The sequence below is a fragment of the Medicago sativa genome, chromosome 3 (assembly GCF_051527215.1).
Source record: "Medicago sativa cultivar Bolivia chromosome 3, Bolivia_mono, whole genome shotgun sequence".
Taxonomy (NCBI): domain Eukaryota; kingdom Viridiplantae; phylum Streptophyta; class Magnoliopsida; order Fabales; family Fabaceae; genus Medicago; species Medicago sativa.
The window spans coordinates 89,929,349-89,945,532 of NC_140751.1; the positions used below are offsets into that span (position 1 = coordinate 89,929,349).

Sequence of the window (16,184 nt, forward strand, 5' to 3'; positions counted from 1 at the left end):
AATATGCGTGGTAAGACAAATCAAGATTGAACATAATTTTTATATCCTGCTGTGGAAATATTTAGTTCGAAAATATGTTTGAAGATTTAAGTGATTATTGAGTTCGAAAATATGCTTGGCTTGGAGAAGGGTCTGGTATTCCAGGATTGCTTGCTTACAACTATGACATAATCTTCTCGACCAAAAAAATAAAATATATAACATATCTTATTATTCGTGTCGAGTACTCTTGGCCAATGCAATAACTTGTTCAAATTTGGGCACATATACTTGCTTGCTAGTATGATCAGACACAAATCAATCAGATACATGGTTCAACAGGAAGCACTTGTAGTCTGTTTCTTCAAGCTAATTCATGAATTATCACAAGTCCAAAAACTCATCATGAACTTATGTCAGAAGAGCACACATCAATGTTCTCACATAAAACCAAATCAAGCAAAAGAATGCAGTACATTACATAAATGGTCATCACAATTGGAACTTTGGTCTAGCCGGACAGGAAAAATAGTTGCGTAGGATAATCTTGTATCCTATTATATACTTATCAGAACATTCATAATGCAATGAATCGAAAAGGTCTATTCAGCTGCAGTACACTTAAATATGACATTTTTTCAAGATAGTTTTTTTCCTTCTTTTTGTCCTTTGGTTTTGTGCAGGAGAGCTGGAGTCAGGGGCTCATGTATTCTCCACCGTTTCAGCTTTATAAATTATGAATAGAGCTTAAGTTTCGCTTGTCCCCAGTATTTACTAGTTAATAATAAAGAACAGTAATCTGGTATGAAATAAAAAGACTCAAGTATACACACTCATAATCAAATATTTCACCTGAAAGAAGCAAGATGGCCTACATCAGGTTTGAGAACATCACTGTTTCATTCCAAAGCTTTTGTTTGACACAAGGTTTCCATGGTGCAAATTATTCAGCTCACTGGTTTAGCACCCAATGTTCCAGAAAAGTGAATCTCAAAAGAAACCTAGGCAGTCTTGAGAAGCAACAACTCCAACTATGAAGCAATTTTTATCCTTTTAAATTGAGAATCATCACGCAAGTCATATTTTCCAACTTTCATTTGCAGGACCAAATAGTAGACGTATGCGATCTGAAATAATAAGTGGATGAAACCTACTAAACATATTTCTTGAGACCCAAGTAAATCTTCTTATGATCAACAAACCATCAAAATTTAGTTTTTACAACTAACATCCGCCAAGAATCATTATGTCTCATCTAAGTTTTAAATCTTTCTGTGTGACAACATATTAGATCTTTTCAATATCGACTTTGTTGGCCAAATTCATGTGATCAACATTTTTTCAATTTACAAATCCGATATACTATAGCACAATGTTACATATTAGCGTTAAATTAAATTTGTAAGTATGTTAATTAACGGTTAATAAATGAGTTTAAATTTGATCATGTTTCAAAGAAGGCTGTGAATATGTTCGAAGTGTTTCAAAAATTTGCATCTACATATCTGTGGTCGTGCACCCAAAAAAAGGGAAAATTTAAGTTGATCACAATTGGTATGAAATAAAAAAATCATTGAAGCAAACAGAACATGAATATCAATTACTTTATTTCCATGTGAACTAAATTCTTCAGTCAGTTACAGGGGAGACACTTAACAAGATAAAATACAACTGAATTTAAAGCAACTTTTCAGGTCACTGGTGACAATGTGATAACTAAAAATCAATTGACTTGAAGCTATTTAATGAAAACAGCACCAACAAGCATAATCTCTTGCAGATATTATTCTGAAAGCTTAGCATGTTTCTCCAGACTCTGAAAGCTTAACTTCATGAATATTGAAGTTGACATTCCTACCTACACGCTGGTATTCTCATTTGAAGGTGATTATGGTCGGAAAGTGACATTCCTACATTACCTGAACAACACAAGGTTCAAATACAATTTGTACATCTTGTCATCTATTTTCATTACACAGCAGGGACGCTGATGGATCCCATGTCAAGTACTCTTGGCAATATCTGCACAATGCAACAGTTTGTTCAAATTGGGGTAGTAAGTACTAATTAGTAAACTTGCAGTATTCAGAATTTCCAGTCCAGATCACTTTTCAAGCCATACCTCACCCAATCGTGCATTGATTTTCAAGGGCACAAAATCATCAGCACGTGTCACACCTACATTGACGATTGCAGTAGCTGCACCAGCCTCATGAGCTGCCCTGTGAAAATACAATTTAGAAATGAAATGATGCCAAATATGCAGCAAGTAATTTCCTCACAGACAAAGTAAAAATATTTCATAGCTTGTAGTTCAAGAATGAATTCTTTCCAAATCTCTCTCGTTCATCCGAACACTGTCACTAAAGGGCCTATGTAATTTTGTAAATACCTGACAAGTCGAAAAGCAGACATGGTCATCACAGACGACCCTAGTACAAGAAAAGCATCACAACTTCTAGATGCTTCCATTGCCATATCGGCTCTTTCCTTTGGAACATTATCACCGAAGAAGACAACCTTCATAATTAATGACAGTCAAAACATACATTGAGAACACAATGTAAACAATTCACGTTTAATTTACTCAAACAAGAGTCCATGTGTTGCTAGCATAATAAGACACAAAACAATCAGATAGATAATTCACCCAGTAATATTTCTCTATTCATAAAATAACTTAATTTGTTCAGAAAGCACCTGTAGTCTGTTTCTTCAAGCTAAATCATGGAATATCACAAGTCCAAAAACACACCATGTACTTATGTCAGAAGAGATAGGTCAGCATCAAGGAACTGAGAAAAGATGCAGCCGAGCGCACATCAATGTTTTCACATAAAACAAATCAAGCAGATGAATGCACAATATAAATGGCGATCATAGTCGAAACTTTAGTCTAGCCAAAGCCAAACAGGAAAAATAGTTGCCAAGGAAGGATAATCCCGTAACATACTAAAATATAAGAACATCCAGAATGCAACGTGTAACACCCCGTTCTCCCAACAACGTAATATTAATTATTATAATCAGAGTAAACTATACAACGGAGTGTCACACTGCTAATCAAAATTTCATAAATAGAAAATATCTATTTATTTAAGACCAACATAAAGAATCTTAATAAACCGCAGCGGAATAATTCTTTAAAAATATAATTTCAACCAAAATTCAACATCAATGAAAATCTTGGCACATAGGCCCCAACATAAATCAACTTTATTTTCAACAACGATAAACTCTAATAGCAAGTCTTTTCCAAAATATGTGATACATAAAAGAAATGAGAAGACATTCGCAACGATTTCCCCATCCTAGTATGTATCAGAGCCCTAGACACTTGAGCCGACCAAACCTACAAGTCATCAGTACCTGCACATTACCCACGGTCGAGGCAACATATACGCAGAAGGGGTGAGAAACTTATCCAATAATAATAATATATAATTCATCAAATTAATGAAAACAACAAAGCATATCACAACAGGCATCATTAATAATGTATTTAAATAAACACATAGGCAACGACATAATTATTTTCAGCAACAAGGTACAGCAACAACAACAACCACGTTATCCACGACGACACCGACAACTCGACAATGCGACAACGACAACAACTCAACAATGCTACAACGACAACAACAACCCAACAATGCTACGACAACAACAACTAATGCATCATGCAGGTGGTACCAATCTACGCGCGTTGAATGCTAAGCATTCCAGGGCATAAGCCCCCAACGATTTGGATGGTTAAAGCATCCCAGGGCATAAGCCCCCAACAGGTGAATGATAAACATTCCAGGGCATAAGCCCCCAACAATTTGAATGATAAACATTCCAGGGCATAAGCCCCCAACAGAACATGAGTATGCATATGGACTCGACTTGTGTATATCAACATACAACTTCAACAACGACTACAACAACAACATATGTGCCTACAACAATTATGACACACTCCCCAACTTCGACATCAGATGATACAACGACATCAACAACGGAAATCAACAACATAGCATATATATAAATCAATTACATTCATCTCTAAGTCTAAAACATCCTTCAAAAGCAATTAAGTTTTGATCAATAGGACATAAGCCAAATACCCATAAAACACATCAACTAAGTCCCTAACACTTAAGTTTGAAGTTGGGAAACCAACCATATGTTTTTGGACTAACTTGGGATTAGTTATGCTAAGTTTTCTTAAAATTTTCTGAAGATCCACTTGGACTATTTTTATCATAACTCAAAATCTACGAATCTTTTCCACTCCAAACCAAGGCCATTTTAAAGCTAACTTAATTATCTACAACTTTCATGTTTACACCTAAGGCCAGTTCAAAACAGAAACGGGTGAAAAAGACGCAAGAACACGAAACAGGGGAATGCTGTCACTATTACATCGTACTACGATGGAATGCATCGTACTACGATGGGATATACTGAAAAATTTGTTTTTGCTGCTGGAAAAATCGTAGTACGATTTCCCAGCATCATACTACGATGGGACATGGACAGATTTACGAGAACAGACCAGTTTTCACTCCAAAACCCATTTTTTGATCCCCTAATCACCCAAAATGAATTAGAAACATGTTTACAGGTTTATTAGACAACATAGGGGATAAAACAACATATAATCATGCAATTCAACAACAAGTTTCATCATAATTCATCATCTAACATAACTTCTCAAACCCTAAAAACCAAGAACAACAAATTCATCAATTTTCAAATTATATATTATGATTATTGAAAGGAATCCCACCCTTACCTTAGTTTAGATGAATCAAAAGCTTACAGAATTGTTCCTCCTCTTCTCTTTGCCTTTTCTAGGTTTTCTCTTCTTCTCCCAAAACTTATGTTTTTCTTTTGTACGTGAAAAATGTTTCTGACTCCTCTCTATTCTATTTCCCAATAAACATAACCTCTCCTTTATTTTTCTTAACTCCCTTAAACTCACATAATTACTAATTAACTCCCATTAACCAAAATATTAATATTTTACTCCTATTTTTATTTCTCCTAATGTTTCCACAAATAATAAAGCCATACTCATTTAAATAATATACAACTCCCTAAATCATATAATAAAATAGCATCACACCATATATCACATAAAATCACCAAAAACACATATTTCACATAAAATCATATATTTAACAGATAAAGTCATATAAAAATATTCACACATCTATTAAAAGTAATAGAATAAAAATGGGGCGTTACAACTCTCCCCAACTTATAGAATTTCGTCCTCGAAATATTACCTCAAGCAAACAACTCAGGATATGACTCCTGCATCTTACTCTCCAACTCCCAAGTAAGACTTTCACCAGTTGCTCCTCCCCAAACAACCCTCACTAGAGGTATATCTTTGCCTCTCAACGTCTTCACCTTACGATCATCAATCCTCAAAGGTAAAGTTTCCACCGTAAGATTGTCCCTAACTTGCACATCATCTCTAGGAATAACATGTGAAGGGTCCGCTACATACTTCCGAAGTTGCGACACATGAAACACATCATGCAAGTTCGAAAGATGTGGTGGCAAACCAACTCTATAGGCCACCGTGCCAATTCTCTCAGATATTTGATAAGGACCAATAAACTTCGGAGTCAACTTCTTGGACTTCAATGCACGACCCACACCGGTCATAGGAGTGACTCTCAAGAACACATGGTCACCCTCTTGAAACTCAAGGTCCTTCCTACGCTTGTCATGATAGCTCTTCTGTCGACTCTGCGACGCTTTCATACGCTCTCTTATCATCTTGACCTTCTCCGTAGTCTGCTGAACTATTTCAGGTCCCAACACGATACTTTCACCCGACTCAAACCAACATAAAGGAGTCCTACACCTTCGACCATATAAAGCTTCGAAAGGTGCCATACCAATACTTGAATGGTAACAATTGTTGTACGTGAACTCTATCAATGGCAGGTGACTGTCCCAAGCTCCACCTTGCTCAAGTACACACACCCTCAACAAGTCTTCTAATGATTGAATCGTTCTTTCTGACTGACCATCCGTTTGCGGATGATACGCTGAACTCAACTTCAACTGAGAGCCCAAAGCTTCTTGCAAGCTTTTCCAAAATCTCGAAGGGAACCTCGGATCTCTATCCGACACAATACTCGACGGGACACCATGCAACTTCACAATATTATGAATATAAATCTCTGCCAACTGAGCTACTGAATAGGTGATATTAATCGGAATAAAGTGTGCCGACTTCGTCAATCTATCGACAACAACCCAAATGGCATCATGCCCTCTTTGAGTGTTTGGTAAACTCGTCACAAAGTCCATGGAGATGCTATCCCATTTCCATTCCGGCACATCTAAAGGCGTCAACAAACCAGCAGGCTTCTGATGTTCAACTTTCGATTTCTGACAAGTCAAACAAGCATATACAAATTGTGCGACATCTCGCTTCAACCCAGACCACCAAAACAGTTTCTTCAAGTCATGATACATCTTTGTAGCTCCCGGATGGATACTCAAGCTACTTCTGTGACCTTCTTCTAAAATCAACTTTTTCAATTCATCATTATCAGGGATACAAATCCTGCCTCGGAATCTCAACACTCCTTGATCATCAACCTGGAAATCACCATCTGCAGTCTGATTACTAGCAACCATCAAGTCTACAAATTTCACATCAACTTCCTGTGCTTCCTTGATACTCTTCAAGAAATCATTATTAATCTTCAACATACCCAACTGCACACTCTGAGGTGCCAATTCACAAACAAGACTTAAGTCTCTAAACTGTTCCAACAATTCAAATTCTTTCACCATCATAGCCGACATGTGCAACGTTTTCCTACTTAAGGCATCTGCAACCACATTAGCTTTACCCGGATGATAATTCAAACCAAAATCATAATCTTTCAACAACTCTAGCCACCTTCTCTGCCTCATATTCAACTCTTTTTGATCAAATAAATATTTCAGACTCTTATGATCACTAAACACTTCAAATCTGGAACCGTACAAATAGTGCCTCCAAATTTTCAACACAAAAACCACAGCAGCCAACTCTAAATCACGTGTAGGATAATTCATCTCATGAATTCTCAACTGTCTAGAAGCATAAGCCACTACCTTACCATCTTGCATCAGCACACCACCCAAGCCCAACTTGGACGCATCACAATAAACAACAAAAGGTTTATCTGGCTTTGGCAAAATCAAAATTGGAGCCGTCGTCAATCTTCGCTTCAACTCATTGAAGTTATTCTCACACTGAGCATCCCACACAAAAGTTTTACCTTTACAGGTCAACTGAGTCAATGGAAGTGCCAACTTCGAAAATCCTTCGATAAATCTTCTGTAATAACCAGCCAAACCAAGAAAACTTCTAATCTCTGTAACTGACTTAGGAGTCTCCCACTGTGATACCGCTTCAGCCTTCGACGGGTCAACCACAGTACCACTACCAGAAATAATATGGCCAAGGAAACTTACTTCACTTAACCAGAACTCGCACTTTGACAACTTTGCATACAACTTCTTTTCTTTCAGCACCTGCAACATAATCTTCAAATGTTCTGCATGCTCTTCTTCAATCTTAGAATAAATCAAGATATCATCAATAAATACAACAACAAACTTATCCAGAAAAGCATGAAAAATTCTGTTCATATACTCCATGAACACACCAGGCGCATTAGTAACACCGAAAGGCATCACTTTATATTCATAGTGTCCATACCGTGTCCTAAAGGCCGTCTTTTGCATATCTTCATCCTTCACCTTAATCTGATGGTAACCTGACCTCAAATCAATTTTACTAAACACACGTGCACCCACTAGCTGATCCATCAAATCGTCAATTCTCGAAAGTGGATACCTATTCTTTATCGTCACTTTATTCAGCTGACGGTAATCTATGCATAGTCGCATGATACCATCCTTCTTCTTTACCAACAATACCGGCGCTCCCCAAGGTGAGACACTCGGTCTTACAAACTTCTTATCTAGCAATTCTTCTAACTGCTTCTTCAATTCTGCCAACTCGGAAGCTGACATACGGTAAGGAGCCATCGACACAGGCTTCGTACCTGGCACAAGGTCAATTGAAAATTCAACCTCCCTCTCTGTGGCACATCTTCGAATCTCATCAGGAAAAACTTTAGGAAATTCATTCACAACGGGCAATCTATCAATCATAGCCTGATTCTCCACAGACAAATACGCCATCATGAAAACATCGGAATTCCATCACACGTTAACTGCTTAGTAGTCAAGAACTCAGCTCCACTTTCGTCTTCAACAGAAGAAAAATACACCGACTTACTATAACAATTAATATGAACATGGTTGTACTCCAACCAGTTCATACGAAGGGTTACACAACAAACAACAAACAGGACAACTAGGACAATACAAAATTGTCACACAACACTACTAGGCTCGACACGACTCTACTAATTGGCCGGACGGACCGACCTGCTCTGATACCAATTGTAACACCCCGTTCTCCCAACAACGTAATATTAATTATTATAATCAGAGTAAACTATACAACGGAGTGTCACACTGCTAATCAAAATTTCATAAATAGAAAATATCTATTTATTTAAGACCAACATAAAGAATCTTAATAAACCGCAGCGGAATAATTCTTTAAAAATATAATTTCAACCAAAATTCAACATCAATGAAAATCTTGGCACATAGGCCCCAACATAAATCAACTTTATTTTCAACAACGATAAACTCTAATAGCAAGTCTTTTCCAAAATATGTGATACATAAAAGAAATGAGAAGACATTCGCAACGATTTCCCCATCCTAGTATGTATCAGAGCCCTAGACACTTGAGCCGACCAAACCTACAAGTCATCAGTACCTGCACATTACCCACGGTCGAGGCAACATATACGCAGAAGGGGTGAGAAACTTATCCAATAATAATAATATATAATTCATCAAATTAATGAAAACAACAAAGCATATCACAACAGGCATCATTAATAATGTATTTAAATAAACACATAGGCAACGACATAATTATTTTCAGCAACAAGGTACAGCAACAACAACAACCACGTTATCCACGACGACACCGACAACTCGACAATGCGACAACGACAACAACTCAACAATGCTACAACGACAACAACAACCCAACAATGCTACGACAACAACAACTAATGCATCATGCAGGTGGTACCAATCTACGCGCGTTGAATGCTAAGCATTCCAGGGCATAAGCCCCCAACGATTTGGATGGTTAAAGCATCCCAGGGCATAAGCCCCCAACAGGTGAATGATAAACATTCCAGGGCATAAGCCCCCAACAATTTGAATGATAAACATTCCAGGGCATAAGCCCCCAACAGAACATGAGTATGCATATGGACTCGACTTGTGTATATCAACATACAACTTCAACAACGACTACAACAACAACATATGTGCCTACAACAATTATGACACACTCCCCAACTTCGACATCAGATGATACAACGACATCAACAACGGAAATCAACAACATAGCATATATATAAATCAATTACATTCATCTCTAAGTCTAAAACATCCTTCAAAAGCAATTAAGTTTTGATCAATAGGACATAAGCCAAATACCCATAAAACACATCAACTAAGTCCCTAACACTTAAGTTTGAAGTTGGGAAACCAACCATATGTTTTTGGACTAACTTGGGATTAGTTATGCTAAGTTTTCTTAAAATTTTCTGAAGATCCACTTGGACTATTTTTATCATAACTCAAAATCTACGAATCTTTTCCACTCCAAACCAAGGCCATTTTAAAGCTAACTTAATTATCTACAACTTTCATGTTTACACCTAAGGCCAGTTCAAAACAGAAACGGGTGAAAAAGACGCAAGAACACGAAACAGGGGAATGCTGTCACTATTACATCGTACTACGATGGAATGCATCGTACTACGATGGGATATACTGAAAAATTTGTTTTTGCTGCTGGAAAAATCGTAGTACGATTTCCCAGCATCATACTACGATGGGACATGGACAGATTTACGAGAACAGACCAGTTTTCACTCCAAAACCCATTTTTTGATCCCCTAATCACCCAAAATGAATTAGAAACATGTTTACAGGTTTATTAGACAACATAGGGGATAAAACAACATATAATCATGCAATTCAACAACAAGTTTCATCATAATTCATCATCTAACATAACTTCTCAAACCCTAAAAACCAAGAACAACAAATTCATCAATTTTCAAATTATATATTATGATTATTGAAAGGAATCCCACCCTTACCTTAGTTTAGATGAATCAAAAGCTTACAGAATTGTTCCTCCTCTTCTCTTTGCCTTTTCTAGGTTTTCTCTTCTTCTCCCAAAACTTATGTTTTTCTTTTGTACGTGAAAAATGTTTCTGACTCCTCTCTATTCTATTTCCCAATAAACATAACCTCTCCTTTATTTTTCTTAACTCCCTTAAACTCACATAATTACTAATTAACTCCCATTAACCAAAATATTAATATTTTACTCCTATTTTTATTTCTCCTAATGTTTCCACAAATAATAAAGCCATACTCATTTAAATAATATACAACTCCCTAAATCATATAATAAAATAGCATCACACCATATATCACATAAAATCACCAAAAACACATATTTCACATAAAATCATATATTTAACAGATAAAGTCATATAAAAATATTCACACATCTATTAAAAGTAATAGAATAAAAATGGGGCGTTACACAACGGAACAAACAGGCCCATTCAGCCGCGCTATACTTCAAGAGAACATTTTTTAATATAGTTCTGATATAAATTGGTACTAAAATATAATTTAATTGTAGAAACTGACTTTTATTGATGGCAGAAACGTTTGCAACAAAAAGAATTACACGCATTATAGATAATGTAGAATTCACAGATAAACTAAGAAAGAGATATTATGCACAATTACTATCCAAGAAATTTGAGAGACCTGATCTCTCCCTCCAAGAATTCGAGAGATCGGTCTCTCCCTCCCAAAACCATTTAAAAACTATCCCATAATCACGTTCTCCTTTTCTTTTTTATACTTTCTAAAACAGAAATACACATAACCAATAACTGCTATACGTAACTGACACCAATATAAAATAACTACCGATAACTGCCACAAAAAGAAGTCAAACAAGTTCTTCCTTTGTTTTTACCCTTCATATTTTTGTGCAAGAGAGATACAGTTAGGGGCTCATATGTTCTCCACTCTATCAGATTTACAAACTATAATTTGAGCTTATGTTTCTCTTGTCCCCAGTTATTACAAGTTAATTATGAAGAACAATAATCTGGCACAAAATAAACAGGGTCAAGTAACCACTCAATACAAATAACCGACATATAACTGAAAGAAGCAAGATGACCTACATCAGGTTTGAGAACACCATTGCACTTCTGGCAGGTTGGGATGGTAAAATCCTCCTCCCAAAATTTTTCGTCAATCTCAATATCACCATCAGGCCTTTGTTTCATTCCAAAGCTTTTGTCTGACCCAGGGCTTCCATGGTCCAAATTTTCAATTGCTTCTGCCCACTGGTTTAGAACACAATGTTTCAAAATTAGAATCAGCAGAAAAGCAAAAATCAGAAGAAACTTGTGGAGTCTTATAGTTTGAGACAAGCTCCAACTATTACGTTAAAGGATTGATAAAATGAAGGCAATTTTTATACTTTTAAAATGACAATCATGCATAAGTCATATTTTCCAACTTCCAGTTGAAAGACCACATATTAGACGCATGTGATCAGAAGTGATAAGTGGTTGAAACCTATTAAACATATTTCCTGAGAAACTTAAGAGACTGTTTCAATGTATGCTTTACAATTTTAGTATTGCTTGCAAGATTAAAGATGGCACACTCACTCAATTTTCGTTTTATCTCTATTCTTTCTAGAACTAAGCAGAAGTTTAATAGCCAGTATTGTTACCCGAAGTCCAAACCATTTGGAAGCTTTCACTGGATTTTTTTTTTTGAGAGCAGAAGCTTTCACTGGATATACTTGTCTTTTCCTATACATTTCTTTCTACTTTTTAGTTATTATTATGCAAAACCGATTCACAAAGTACTCATTAACAGAGAAATTAGATCATTAATGGAAAAACAACAGTATATTATTAATGAAAGTAAATGATAAATGCAAAAGGATGAATATTCTAATGCCAACAGAGCCAAGCTCCATCAGAGAACAATACTCTTATGTCCATAACTAACACAAAATGATAGATAATTCCAAAAAATAATCTGCCTCTATCGCTTCAGTCCCTATATAACTGACTCCCACTACACTGTTTAACTTCTCTCTCACTCTCTGCCTCATGGGTAATCCCAACAAACCCACTCTGCTCTTTCCTATTCCGTCTAGTTCAAGCATAAACCCGTTGAATACTGGACTAGGGGGGTTGCTGCTGTTCTACCAGCCCATTTGGCCCACTTCTCTCATATGGGGTCCTAACAAACTACAACTATCATCCACAAAGAATCATTATGTCTTATCTAAGTTTTAAATATTTCTACATGACATTTTAAACCTTTCTACATAATAACATATTAGATCTTTCGAATACCATGACTTTGATCGTCAGATCGCTTCAACAATTTTTAAATTGAAAAAACAGTTCATAAGCATTTGTTCATTCACTACACAAATTTCCAATAAAATAAACGCAAATTGCTGACCTTTGGATTAAGGGACTTCAACTGGTCCTGAAATAAGCTTCTACAAAGAGAGTGTCCACAATCTATACAAATTACAGTATATACAGTCCCATGTAATTCTAATGGGCAACTACCAGCTCGATGGTGCAGCCTGAAAACAAGATATAACACAACTCAAGGACAGGATTGCATGAAAATGTAATATCTCGAGTATCCTAAGAAGGCTTAATTGATCATGATAAATAACTGGATACCTATCGACATTTTGGGTAACCATAAAATCAATTCGGCCAGCTTTCTCGAAAGCTGCCAAAGCACAATGAGCAGCAGATGGCTGTGCGGCAGTAAACTGCCTCCACCCAGCATAGCTTCTAGCCCAATATCTCCTCCTGGCTCGGCTTGAACGAAGAAACTCCTTTTAAATAATGTCAAAGAGAAAGGAGAGCTTAAACTCAAATACTACGATGGAATTGAAAAAATAAGTTTGTGATTATGTAGTCAATCCTTGAATTCCTTAGTTTTCATGACTATGTTTGGCATGAATCACTAGTTGAGTTTTTCCCCCCTTCACCGTCATTGCCATAAATCTTCAATATAAATGTGCTGATGCTAAATTCTAAATCAGTTATTACTTATTAATATTTGAATTTTTCTGTTTTTGTAGATGAAGAGAATTTTGTTTCTCTATGTTTTCTTGCTCGACTTTCCTTTTGTCAAGATGCAAATATCCTATTCAATTAACCCAAACAACAACTTTTATTCTATTTTAAAAAGACTTGATCAAAGATACTATATATATATATATATATATATATATATATTGCAGATATTTTTCTTTGGACCATAATATTTAAGAAATTTTACGCCATTAAATAACCAATTGTAGCATGGTATCTAAATGCGAGAGATCTACGTTTTCCTTTCATTAATTATCAATTCATTTTGTTGGGGATATTTTCCTATTGTATTTGTGAACTATCACCCAACAATAAAAATAAGCAAGTCTAGTTGACCGTGCCTTTGGCTCACCTGGTGGGTTATTGGTCTGAAACCAGAACTATAAGCACCATTAGGGCTGAAATAAATAATAAATTGCGATCAGTGAAACAGAAGAAGAATAAAAAGTTAGCATTCTAGCCTCAATGATAATAAATTTTAGTAATTTATTCCATATTCTCAAGATGTGAAACTCCATAAGGATGAACATATGTTAGAGATATAAACAAAAAAAGGCCATGCAATCTTCACTTTTAGAGCATAAGATTTTGGGATAATTGGTTCGTGACAACATTTATAAATTTCATACACAAAAAGAAAAGCATATATCTTTGACTCGGCCACTAAATGACAATGACTAATGGTCAGAGTTAGCACTAGTAAACAGTATTTGATAGATGATGACCCCCTGCAATAGCTGCCTCATGCATATTCTGCCCCCCTTTGCCACATATACATACTGATGCAACACATTACCATTAAAGGTTGAAATCCCCAAAAGACCTAGATATCTCTTTTCTGGAAAGTCTTAAGATTGACAGAAAAACACAAAATACCAATTTTCAAACTATCAAATCATATCACCTACATGGCAAACAAAGTGTGAAACTGAGAAAACTTTGTGGGCCTTATATATCAGATCACAATCTGCGGTGAAGGGAAACTAAGCTCCTATACCGTGCACAAAATCAAAATAGAAAACAAGTGAACCATTCAATCCTCTCTAGTTGCCATCGGTTTACGAATGCTATATGAACAACATTTATAAGATCCTATAAATATTTTAATAGTGGGAATATCAAGTGGCAATTCTGAGCATAACTTCATGGTTTATTGTCGCCAAATAAATAATTCAATTAACCTAATAATAATGATGGTAGGAAGTAAGAGGCAGAACCTTCTATAGTCAGGGATACCACATTCTGTACTGATTCCAGCTCCAGTCAATACAAGGAGCTTGGTACTGTGAATTCAAACTGAAATTCAGTCAAGGATCTGTTACATTTTCAAAACATAGTTTTAACCAAAAATACGTTGAGAAAGTGAAAATGAACCTTTTTTCAAAAAAATCATACAGAAGGTTGACATCTTTGGTAGTAGGAGGATCTGCATCAGGAACTACCTTTTTATCCCTCATGACATTAGTCTGAGCTTTTCCATCGTTTACCGGGAAGGTTCCGGAGGCAGAGATTCGACATGATGTTTGCACGAACCTTGCACCGCGCTTAAAAGATATAAACCGTCCTCCTTTTGGTGCTAAGTTCCAACTTTGAGCTGTTGAACTCAGGCAAGCAATATCTACGAGATTGAAAAAGATGGAGTTAGTGAAATAAAGCAGAGAGTAAGGAAGGGTTAATGTGGAAACAAGAAAAGGAAGGAAGATGCCTGTTATAATAGTTCCTAGCAGTTTCCTTGCAAATACAAAGGACTGCAATGTTTAGATAAAATAAAAATAACATTAATGAAGCACTTGAGTTGTGTTGAGCTAAATATACAATAAAATGGTGTTAATTAATTAATTAATTGTTTTATGGTTAATTGAGTAGAGATCAACATGATTTTGAGATTAATATAAGTCATTTGGATTGAGAAAGAGAGAGGAGGAGAAGGGGACTTACGATGAGAGAGGAAGAAGGAGACATTGAAATTGAAAATAATAACATGGACGGAGACTCTTCACGATTTGCGCTCGCATTGGTAAAATCGTCGCCTCTTCGCTTTTCTTTATCGGACGGTCCATTATTATTTCACCGACTCCTCCACGGTGCTCCACGTTACGTACTTCTCTGCCGCCAAAAATCACAAAATAAGGCAACACACAACTTAAAAATATCATAGTTGTACTATTATTTTCACACAAAAATTCACATTTTTTTTAAACGAATTAGATTATAGGCTTAATTAATGATTTGGTCCCTTAAGTTATTTGTTGGTTACATTTTGGTCCCATAAGTTATTAACGTTACAATTTGGTCCCAAACTACTCCCTTAACTCTAATAACTTATGGGACCAAAACGAAACCAACAAATAAGTTAAGGGACCAAAACGAAACCAAAAAATAAGTTAAGGGACCAAATTGTAACGTTAATAACTTATGGGACCAAAATGTAACCAACAAATAACTTAAGGGACCAAATTGTAACGTTAATAACTTATGGGACCAAAATGTAACCAACAAATAACTTAAGGGACCAAATCATTAATTAAGCCTAGATTATACTATACTACTAATTATTATATATTTTGTAGATTGTTAATGAATATAGTTAATTACGTTCATGCTCATTAACCATAAATTTTAAGCGTTCAAGTATATTTACATATCTATTAATCATTTAAATTATGATCTAATTTACATCCTCTCCTATAAAAAATAATTATAATTTACATATTTTTGTGTTTTATATACAAGAGATTCATTAATCAAGAGTCGTCAAGTTTACACTTTTTTTTGGAGAGGTTTGTCAAATTTACACTTAAAAATCACAGTTGTGGTTAATTTTGTCCAATAGATAGTTAATAAATT

At 35.7% G+C, this 16,184-nt stretch overlaps 1 protein-coding gene and 1 long non-coding RNA gene across 7 annotated transcripts; both read right to left on the reverse strand.

The window, feature by feature from the left end:
- Positions 1-1,552: 1,552 nt before the first annotated feature.
- On the reverse strand, positions 1,553-15,373 carry SRT2 (sirtuin 2). Of its 6 annotated transcripts, none has more exons than XR_015032478.1 (11): positions 15,276-15,373; positions 15,043-15,085; positions 14,712-14,955; positions 14,555-14,620; positions 13,690-13,735; positions 12,915-13,075; positions 12,682-12,811; positions 11,373-11,537; positions 2,372-2,499; positions 2,102-2,196; positions 1,553-2,001 (listed from the first exon to the last, which is right to left on the reverse strand). XR_015032478.1 is itself a non-coding variant. In XM_085755566.1 (11 exons), the coding sequence occupies exons 1-11, from the start codon at positions 15,318-15,320 to the stop codon at positions 1,951-1,953; spliced, it is 1,179 nt and encodes a 392-aa protein (XP_085611692.1). In that variant the 5' UTR covers positions 15,321-15,373; the 3' UTR covers positions 1,553-1,950. The 6 variants fall into 6 exon arrangements, 3 of the variants coding, with proteins under 3 accessions (XP_085611692.1, XP_085611691.1, XP_085611693.1); XM_085755566.1 differs by having other exon boundaries at positions 2,102-2,201; XR_015032477.1 differs by having other exon boundaries at positions 14,712-15,085.
- Positions 3,154-5,365, reverse strand: LOC146941738 (uncharacterized). Its single transcript, XR_015032480.1, has 2 exons — positions 5,256-5,365; positions 3,154-3,348 (listed from the first exon to the last, which is right to left on the reverse strand). It is a non-coding gene; the product is annotated as an uncharacterized LOC146941738 (long non-coding RNA).
- Positions 15,374-16,184: the final 811 nt, after the last annotated feature.